This window comes from Saccoglossus kowalevskii, chromosome 6 (assembly GCF_978046115.1).
Source record: "Saccoglossus kowalevskii chromosome 6, keSacKowa6.1, whole genome shotgun sequence".
NCBI lineage: Eukaryota > Metazoa > Hemichordata > Enteropneusta > Harrimaniidae > Saccoglossus > Saccoglossus kowalevskii.
The window spans coordinates 31,969,414-31,980,592 of record NC_140646.1 but is presented as its reverse complement, the minus strand read 5'-3'; the positions used below and the strand labels follow the sequence as shown (position 1 = coordinate 31,980,592).

General features: G+C 41.8%; 1 protein-coding gene across 1 annotated transcript; it reads left to right on the top strand.

Moving 5' to 3' along the window:
* Window positions 1–7,707: 7,707 nt before the first annotated feature.
* On the top strand, window positions 7,708–8,928 carry LOC102800599 (beta-1,3-galactosyltransferase 1-like). The gene has a single exon (XM_006820352.1). The coding sequence runs from the start codon at window positions 7,708–7,710 to the stop codon at window positions 8,926–8,928; it is 1,221 nt and encodes a 406-aa protein (XP_006820415.1).
* The last annotated feature ends 2,251 nt before the right edge of the window (window positions 8,929–11,179 follow it).

Genomic DNA, 11,179 nt, shown 5'->3' with positions numbered 1-11,179 from the left:
TTGCAAAGCCCCATTGGGAGACGGAGACACTCAAAATGGCCGACAGGCGTCACAAATGCTGTCTTCGAAACATCCTGTTCACTCATGGCCACTTGCCAATAGCCACTCTTAAGGTCAATTGTGCTAAACCACTCTGCATCCTTCAAGGCCTCCAGACTCTCCTCGATGCGAGGAATGGCATAAGCATCACGGACAGTCTTGGCATTCAGTCGTCTGTAATCAATACACAGCCTTGTGGTTCCATCGCGCTTTGTGACCATGACCACTGGTGCAGCCCATGGGCTGTCAGACTCACGTATAACACCACTATCCAACATGCCCTTGATGATCTCTCGCAACTCTGCATATTTGGCAGGAGGTACTCTGCGGTGACGCTCACGGCTTGGTGTTTCATCATTAAGTCTTATGCGATGCTGCACAAGGTCACAACGCCCAAGGTCATTATCATGCAAGGAGAAGGCATCAATGTTACGCTGAAAGAAACTATGCAGCATTTTGATCTGTGATCCACCAATGGGAGATTCCAAAAGATTGAACTTCACACCCTTGACGACAACACTTGGATCTCTGTCATTGTGCTCAACTCTCTCAGTCTCTTCCCTGGCCATTGAAGCACTCTGAACACGAGTCACAGCCGTCACTTCTCCAACAGCGCTACCGGGTCTGATATACACATTCCTGTTGGTAGTGTTAAACACATGAACTGGCAGTCTTGAACTAGACGCATTGCACTCCAACACCGTGACTGATGGCACAGCAGTCACTTGCATTCTCATATTGATTATCGGCTCCACCATAACCACATACTTGTCACCATCAGGGCCCTTTGGCAAGTCACCCATAATGATGGCATCCTGCTCTGGTCGGATGGCAAGAGGTCTGTCAATTGCTGCCTTGACCATGCCCAAGTGACCAGTACTACCAATAAACTTATGGCGGTCACTCAAATGCTTAATCACACGTCTACCAGTTGCAGACATGCGGTTGCTCTGCACACATTTTCTGGTCAACAAGCTCTGCTCCACATTTGCAGACATGTCCAGTAGGTTTGTGCCAATTGTGACTGGCACCACAGAACTATAGCGTGTATCAGGGACAACCAATACATGCACATCATGCTCTTCCTTCTCACCAAATAGATCAGTAGGCAATGTGATGCTGACTATCATGTACCCCAAAAACGGAACAACTTGGCCACCCGCTCCACGAACTGAGAGGTCCTCCTCAAGGGGTTCAATAGGAATCTCACTTAGGTGCTCTCTATAGTACCATTCACTGACTGTAGTTATCTGAGATCCTGTATCAAATAGACATCTTGCTTTGACTCCATTCACCATCACAGTAGCCTCGCATGCTGATCCCACCACTCTATCCAGCACAGGTGACTGCATCATGAGAACATGGTTACCATGGTTACCATCACCTTTTCTCAGAGAGCACTGCTTCTTTCTCCCAGATTTACAAGTGTACCCAACATGCCGCTGCGACTGTGTATCCTGATTACTCTTTCGAGTCGTGTCTTGGCTGACCTTCTTTCTGTCTGGACACTCTCTGGCAGGGTGTCCTGGTTTGTCACACCGATAACAGATCATTCTACTAGTGTCTCGTTCACGACGCAGTGGACACCTACGAAACCTATGCCCTTCATCACCACAATTGAAACATCCACGAGGCTTACCAGTAGCCAAGGATGCTGGGGGCGCTGGTGTTGCACTCGGCTGCACGGGAGCCTTCTCAGACTTGTCCAGTCTAGACTCTAGTCTGTCCATGCGATCAGCAACAGAATCTAGCTGGAGCTTCATTGTCTGCGTTATTGCCTTCTGCAAGGTAGGCAAAAGATCTTCTGGTGTCCACTGCTTCTGCACATGTACCGGTGCAGCCAACACTTCATTACAATTACTCTCCTGATCAGACACTACAGTCACATGAGCACGTGCAGCTGGTGTCTTCTTTGTCTCTGAGTTAACCCTGAGTTTGTCCTTGCGGGCAGCCCGATCATGGACTTCCTGCTCCGCATTGCGTACGACTGACAGCTGCTGATCAAACGGCATGCTATCCCAACGCTGGTGGCGCGCTATTTCACGTACTCTATCATCGTTCAATCCGTCCCAGAAACGATTGGCTAGAAGCTCGTCCATCTCCTCTGGGCGTATACCACCACGACGTCTTACAGCTTCTAACGCTAGCTCAATACGCGTGGCAAAATCGCCAACAGTCTCGTTTTCTCGCTGCCCACTGTCAGCGGAAAATCTGTTGAGCAAAACGCGACCAGATTCCACTTCTCCGAAGCGGATTCTTAACATCTCTAATATATCATCAACTGAAGCGTCCGGCCGCATTCTTATCACGAGTTTATTTGCAGTGCCCCTCAACATAGATCTAACAGTCTGGATAACGACCGACGGCGGTTCGATTCCAGAATCACTGTATGCAAGCACTTCCTGCGACCATGTTTCAAAGTCGGCATCCGATTTAGCTCGCGAACTGTCTCCCGAAAATGTGGACAGTTTCGGTCGCGCTGACAGATATGTAGGCACGCGCAGTGTGTGTAACATACCTGAGCGGGAACGTGCTTCAGGGGAACTAAATTTCAAATCAACGTTCTGTCCACACTCACCTTGATCACTTAATCCTACAGGTACACCACCTTGCTGTCGGTATATGCTTTCATTGTTATGTCTCACAGTACGATTCTCCATAGGACCTCCAGCATGTCGGTGCTCACCACAGCCACTGGGAAGGGAGTCCCGACCAAAATCCAATGGCAAGACGCCACGACCCCTACCCAACATCTGGTGTCGCCCTACTGGCGCTGACACAGAAAAAATGCGACCCCTCACTGCTACTCCCCTACCTTGACTGAGATCCAGGGCACCATGGGTAGGTGTCCCAGTATTTGCCATACTGGGTGAATCACCAGTCTCACCGGGAACAGCAGCCCCTGCACGCATTTCCATATCTCACTGTGTATAAGAATGTACTTACCCTTAATTACGTTAATACTCCTGCACATGTACCACAGATACGTCTCGACAATGACTCAAATGCTGGCAAACTTCAATACTCTGACCACAATTGCCAAACAATAATACAAAATTCAACTCACACGCAAAGCATGCAACACTGGACAAATACAACATCAGACAACAAGAGAAAGAATCTCTAAGCGGGCAAAAAAAAGCCAAAACGTCTGAAATGTCCAAAAAAGGGCAAAAAAGTCACAAGGCCAATCTACTGGTCTCATCAAAGGGTACAGCTGGTACACCAAAAAGTGTTCTATAAACACAAAAGCCACACGTTGTAGGGCGCCAATGTCCCGCCCTCATCCACTTGTCGCCAGGCAACCAAACACAAACAGGCTATCGGACCAATATTTCGGATCCGAAGTGGACGAAGGGGGAGCATAAATTTTTCCTCACAGTATAAAAGGGGGCCAGCACACACAGTCCCCAGAGAACGGTCCTCTCAATCCAAATCAAGGGCAATGGATAAGTATTGTGTCGAACCAGCTCTAACTGTACCCACAAACACGCTAGCACAAATAATGAGACCGTAATAATTCCAAACAACAAACGGTATATTTTCAAACAACTGGCAGTCATGCAATTACAAGATCAGTAAACTGCAATACATCAGCAGCAACATTAATCACTAATCACAGCTACTACTACACAGTTGTGGCTGAAACAGCACTCAATGCACAAAAAGGTATCTCTACAGTTCAGTGAAGACAAGTAATCAAATGTCTCTTTACAAATGTCACTGCGCAAACTACCAGCCAGCACTATACCACGCTCTGCACCAGTACAGTCTCGATCAGCTACCAAGTGCGTGCAACTCCTTATATGGCAATAGTCTTAATGACGTCACAATATTCACAAATCGTAATAACGCATGCCACAAAACTCAGAAAACACAGAAAAATAACAAGTCACAAGTTTAACAAAAAGTCAATAAATGTGAAAGCTTATACACATCAAACTAAATCAGTGGAAACCAGCAACCATGTTGTTGACATATTTTCCGTTCGACTTGAGCAAGTGTCCAAAATTCGCGCGCTGGCGAACACAATTTTGGCGGCAAACAAACCACAAATCCAAAATGTAATGCTTGCACTCAAGATCCGACACGGACAATATCTCAGCACAACAACATTGAAACAATAAATGACCCAGGGAAACCGAAACAGGAGCGGTGGGGGAAATAACCCAGGGAGAGAGTGATTTCGAGCTCGCTAATAAACATCACTACAGTTTATTATCGTGACAAATGTAATACTCGGTTATGGCGAAGTCGGCCTATCACACACGAACCAGACGGTTTACCTCAGAGTCTTCTCTCGACTTGCTCGCTTACCAGCAAACCCCACGCCGTCTTGATCACTCGTCGATGTCCCAAGTTCACCACACAACAGCAGGCAATCGGGGTTACAGCGTCAGCCTCGTGGTTTCTGGGAGCGCAACGTCTTTCATTCATGGAAAGTTCGTTTCACAGGATCCAAGACTCCCTCAGTCTCACAGCTGACTCCAGCGGCGACCAGGATGATTCCCCTCCTCTGCTACAGGTGTTCAGTCGGGAATCAATCAGTTATTCGCCTGATTTAGATGAATCTTCACTCCGCTCACTGTAACCAAGTTCAGATCTTCCGGCCATTTTTCTATCTTCCATCCTTTTTGCGCGTTCCTTCCACCAATCCGACAACTCGCCACTCTAGGTCAAAGGTCGGTCACTCTCAATTAGCATAAAAAACTCCAAATTTAGGAAAGACGTCCCCAACCCGTGTCTCGCTCCTGTACATGGTAAATTCTAACAGTCTAAAATAAGCCACATACCATGGCATCGGGCAAACACCATGGCAACCAGTTTCCACATAAATACTAACCCAAAAAGTGATCCACACTCGGTTAATAAACCGGTAATAAAACAGCACTTCGTAAATCACTTAAATACTGCATAATAGTACACTCGGTTACCTAGTCAACGCTAATACTACGTGTGACACAATGGTTTGGTTTAGAAGTGTGTAGCATTTATTTACTTTTTCACAGGTCCTTATATTCAAAGCCAAATACCGGAAAAGGCTGAATAAAATGCATTGCTCACTGGTTGTGTTTAGAAGTGGGTATATAAATAGAGAACAAATGGTTTAGAAGTGAGTATGGTTCACGAGAGGTGGGCTTCACACCCTTATCCACTTAATGTGGAAGTAGCCCCCCGGGGTGGGGGTTAACTGGGGTTTCTTTGTTAGGCATCGTTCGCCCGCCCCTTGAATATCGCATCGTTTTTATTTTTGGAATACAACCACAAGTAACAAGCCAAAAGTGGATTTAAATATCGCCCACCAGCAACGATTATGAGAAAAATCAGCTGGCCTAGGGACTTTCTATGGATTTAAAGATGAATATCGTTCTAAGACAATTTATTGCAAATTATGGTGCCCTCTCTATCAATCGAAAGTGTAGGAATACATACTAGAAATATGCGCAAGGTAAGTTTGTTACTGACAGTATCTATCTCATGAAAGGAAGGTTAAACTAGTAAGAGAAAGGTGAAATTCACCAATTAGCTGTAAATTATCAGAAAAATAGGAAAGAAGCAACAAAAAGCGAAACTCCTGCAGAGAAAATGAGTCAGCAGGTCAATACCAAGACATTTTATACTTTTTCACATCGTATAAAGGTATGTTCACATCGTATAAAGGTGTGTTCACATCGTATAAAGGTATGTTCACATCGTATAAAGGTATGTTCACATCGTATAAAGGTATGTTCACATTATATAAAGGTATGTTCTCATCGTATAAAGGTATATTCACATCGTATAAAGGTATGTTCACATGGTATAAAGGTATGTTCACATGGTATAAAGGTATGTTCTCATGGTATAAAGGTATGTTAACATCGTATAAAGGTATATTCACATCGTATAAAGGTATGTTCCACATCGTTTAAAGGTATGTTCACATTTTATAAAGGTATGTTTTCATCGTATAAAGGTATATTCACATCGTATAAAAGTATGTTCACATCGTATAAAGGTATATTTACACCGTATAAAAGTATATTCACACCGTATAAAAGTATACACACTTAATATAATATTATATACACATCGTATATAGAATTAAGTGATCCACATAATATACTACATGATATTAAGGCAGTCATGCCTTTCCATATAGGTAGGTTAAATATGTGCCCCGGGTGAACATTTTGCTGTGATAATGCTTGTGTTGCGTTCGCCACTTCGGCACTGGACTCGTTCCATGAGTCATGATAACATTTTGCTCTATGACGCCACGGTTCTCACAAATGCCTAACAAAACATGAACCAAAAAACTGAAAACATATTGTCTATAGAGGGATTGTGACTGGTGGTGCCGGGTCATCTGTTACAGCATGAATCAGAATGGGCGTTCTATATTTACGTTCATGGTAGTACCACTGTCACGTGTAGATTCGTCATACCACAATAGCACAGTGCTGGTGATATCGCAATGTTGTACGCGTTGTTGAGTTATTATATTTAAAAGAATTCTATTCTTTGTTATCGTGTCCCGTGTTACCAGCAGAACAAACACAAGAGAAATAGTGTCTTATCGCGCATGTATTTACATATGAGTAGTAGTAAATGGGTGTGGAGTTGTAATAACAACTTCTCTCAAGTTGGACAAAGACGCCGTCTAAACCATATACCTTACTCATTATTAGTATATACACCGCAAATAAAATAAGATCCTAATTTGGCTTTCTTAATATTTTTTATTTATTATTTTTTAAATTTTATTATAGATTTTTTATTATTATTTTTTAAGTTTTCGTAACCGCGAAGGCCCACAAGGAGAATATTGAAATAATTATAAAAATATAACATATTTTAATCGGGTCGGAGTGTGTATGTATGGATATACAGCCTTTAACAAAGTTTCGTACTCGAGGCTTTATCGTATAATTTATAACTTCAGTGGTTATTTGATTGCCAATCGTCATTGAATTTTGTTTGATGTAAATTTCACAATTAAATTAAGGTTTACAAGAAATTCCAAGTGCACGTTTCAATAAACTGCAGAAATAAACATCCAAATTGACTTAGGTTGTATTTGTTTCAATGTGGTTTGGTAGCCACCTGTTGCCGTATATGAACATTAAAAGGTAGACTTCATGATAGAGGCCTAAACATCGCAACACATTGTCTCACAGAATTAAAACAATTCCAAACAAAACAAAAGACAGATTTATAGTGTAAACATCATAAACAATATTGTCCCATGCTGCATTCTCAGGGAATGACAACTTTCTATTTAATGTCATACGTCAAACCACGGCCTTGTCCTTTATTAGGGACAATAACGGTTTCATTTCAGTGATGTGTCGTTTTCATTAAATTAGCATATGAATGAACAAGGTAGACATTCCCTCCGTGTCCTGACTTTCACCTGTTGCACCAATATGACCCGTGTCAGCTGATCGTGCGCTACCAACAAATGACCGTAAATTTAGATTGTACCAACATGCGGAGACGATCGATAGATAAATACCCCAACTGTTACCACCAGTGGTTTCTTCAGCGAACCTTCGAGTCTATTTCTTAGCGTGTTTATGCCATATAAATTTGGCGAACTGTACCAGTCTAGCAAGTTGACTCAACGAAATTCCTTCGTAAGGCGAAGTTACACGTCGTATCGGTCAGTCTCTGCTGTATGTCATAATGGCGCGTGGCCAAATAATACAATTGACGTTCGCGGTATTACTTGTGTGTTTGCTGTTTTTGACGTTTGAGGTGTACATAACGTTTCGCATGACGCCTTCAACGCTCGCCAATCGGTTACAGGGGTGCAACCATAACGATTTGACGTCGATGGATCAAGCCAATCTGCCAGCCAGGTTCGTGTATATCCAATCAATGATGGACAGGCAACATGAACTCGACTTAAATTCGGATATTTCAGGAATGTCAAATGACAAGACCGATTTAGAAGGGGCACCCATGAGTCCGCAATTGAGAGAATTTTACGATGTTGGCGTCAACTACGATCATTTGCCAGCAGATTTCGAATTCATTAATAACCCACAGAGTATGTGTGTATCCAATGAATTTGGTGGAATCGACTCTGTGAGTTTCCTCGTCGGGGTCGAATCGGTGCCTAAGAACAGAGCAATTAGATCCGCCATCAGAAAAACCTGGGCGAACAAAGCTCTATTAGACAAAATTTCAGCCCGTTTGGTATTTCTTGTTGGACTTCCGGAAACTCAAGAAACACAGGACTCACTGGACCTGGAAAGTTTGAAACATGACGACCTTGTGCAAGGCGGATTTGTAGATGAGTACGAGAACTTGACAATGAAAACAATAATGTTCCTTAGGTGGTCGTACCATTATTGTCAGTCAGCGGATTACGTAATCAAGACTGACGAAGACGTCTTTGTCAACCTTATGGAAATATCCTCTCTGTTAACTAATTTGCCGCGGACGAGGATATACCTCGGGAATGTGGTCATGAAAAGTCAAGTGTTTCGTAACCCCAATTACCAGTGGTATACCTCATTTGAGGCGTACCCCGACCAGTTTTACCCAGTCTACAACTCTGGCGCTTTCTACATCCTTTCAAAGGATGTGGCCAGAGACTGTTACAATCACGTGTGGCACCACAGGACCTGGTACATTTCATCGGAGGACGCCTTTATAGGAATAATAATGAACACACTTAAAGTTGTGCCCTACCCATTTCAAGGGATCTATATTGACATATCGCCGGTAAAACACATCTGTGTGTACGTAGAATACCCAGTAGTACACCAGACAACAGCAGAATTACTGTTTCACTACTGGCCAATCATCGACAAGATGGTATCGTCTGAGGCCAAGACAGCTCGATTCAAATCAAAGTGTGTTACTCAAAGAATAGAATCGACAATGACGCTCTATTAGGAATCTGTGTGTTTCCTCGGTCGCGTCAAAGTACTTCCGTGGCCACGGAGAAAATGATGACCAAGAACACATCCACAAATTGTCTTCAGTTATCTGTGTTGTACTACGTTATGACAAATGTGACATTCCTTGTAAACCAGTCACAATATATAATGTTGAGATACAATTTTGTTTGATTCTCTAAAACCTGAAGTCAATGTTAAAGAAAGAGAGAGAGAGAGAAAACGATAAATTGGAGCGTGAATCCAATAAATTGTCGCCGATGAGGCATAAGCAAATTAAATATTTGCAATTCCCCCAGCTTCCAGTATTCCAATCGACCTCTTCGAACTATCTATGGTACTTCATACTTGCATAACACGTGGAACAGGAATCCCATACAAAACTCCTATACAACTTAAACTCAGTTAAATTACATAACTTTTTTTCTTACAATTAGAGTTTAATTCAGGCCAATCACATTGTAATCTTATATAGGAATTTAATGTAATTACACACATTTAAAATGTAATTATTCACAATGAAATTTAATTTAACTGTATCTAGACCAGCTTTCTTGACTTTAATGAAATGCAACTTAAAGTTTTAAGTTAAATATAATTTAACGTGTCTTGGTATTACATTTCGGGTGTAAGGTATTTGTCGCATACGTGAAGAACGACGAACACGGCGCTCTGCAGCGACTGTGGTGTTTTATTAAGTAACGCACGCGTTACAACTACTTGTAAATATATATTTTACACGCGTTGTGTACGTCGAGTGTAATAATTGAACAGGATGCGGTGCGACGACTGTGGCGATTTATCTAGTATGTTTTACATGTATTTTGTTTTACACCACAAATGCGTTGTACAAAGTGTCGAGAAGTCAATATATCTAATATATATGTATAACAATATATTAGTAGATGTTGTAGTTGTTCATGGTTTATTTACTCTGTTATTGCTGAATACGCTTGGAATGCAAATTGCTTCTTATTTGCGCCTGGACCTTTTTTTCACGGGTCAAACGTATTGAGAAATAATTAATGTTGTATTAAGAACGTATATAATTCGTCTAGTAACGGTATGTGTATTTTTAAGCATTATAAAACTTTGTCCGTCATGGTATAGCACGAGAATTTGCGCGAAAGCGAGACGTACACCTTGTCAGGAGACGATTTAATTTATCTGCAGATATATCGTGCTGTTTCAGTGTAACATCCACACTTACGGTCAGCATCTTGTGATGGGATGACTGCCTGATCTACACAATGTCTATAAGTTAAACGCCGAGATGTACGGCGCAGCATCTAATAAACAAATATAACATAAATATGACTGTAACATATCACACAGTAGAAAATTGTAATATATACAGACACGTAACAGAAAGGATGCAATTTATTCGTGTTATAGGTAATGCATGTATTTATGGAAAAGTTCCGGTATTTCAGTTTACATAGTTAAATGACATGTGGGATCATATACTTTATAGAAGGACAGAACGCAGGCAAACTGCAGCTCAAATATCATAGCGGATGTGTGCTTGCAGGCTACTTGACGTAATCACAGTAATCTTAATGAAATTCAAAAGCAGTAATAGTTTTAGGAGCAATATTATCATAGTTCACCGATTTTGAAACAGTTTAAGTTCTACATTGTCAAATATATGTGCTGTAACTTGAACACTTCACGAGTCTTGTTCATGACCCTAAAATTAGCGAATATTTGCAAAACAGCTAACTTGGAGTGTTTAAAAAATGGAAGTGTTGTTTATCTTTAAAGGGCGGTAGTCGTTGCGCCACGCATGTGTGAGATATGTGGGCCTCATATAAACAAAGAAGGCGACTTTGACTGAGACGTTACCAAGCTTTATATATTTTAGGTGATTGGAAGGTATCAAAGGAGTCACCGGCGGTAATCAGTACAAGTCGCGCCCAGGTCAAACCTCATACTTGTGATTTCCATTTGAAGAGCGCATTGGATTGTGGGAAAATCAATGTTTATCAACACAAATCAATGTCGCACATGCGCAGCGCGACGACCGCCGCCGTGGTAAAAGTCACATTAATAAAGTGTTAATTACATCCATATTCAATTCTAGCGTGTTGAACAAAAATAAATTCTAAGAAGACATAACCCCAAGGATACAATTCTCAGCTACTTATGATTCAAATAATTCGATTTATTCCAAGAAATTAGGATTATGTTGACCCTCACTACAGTGGGAATTATCAAATAGTTCACAATGTACATCTGCAGTAACGCTC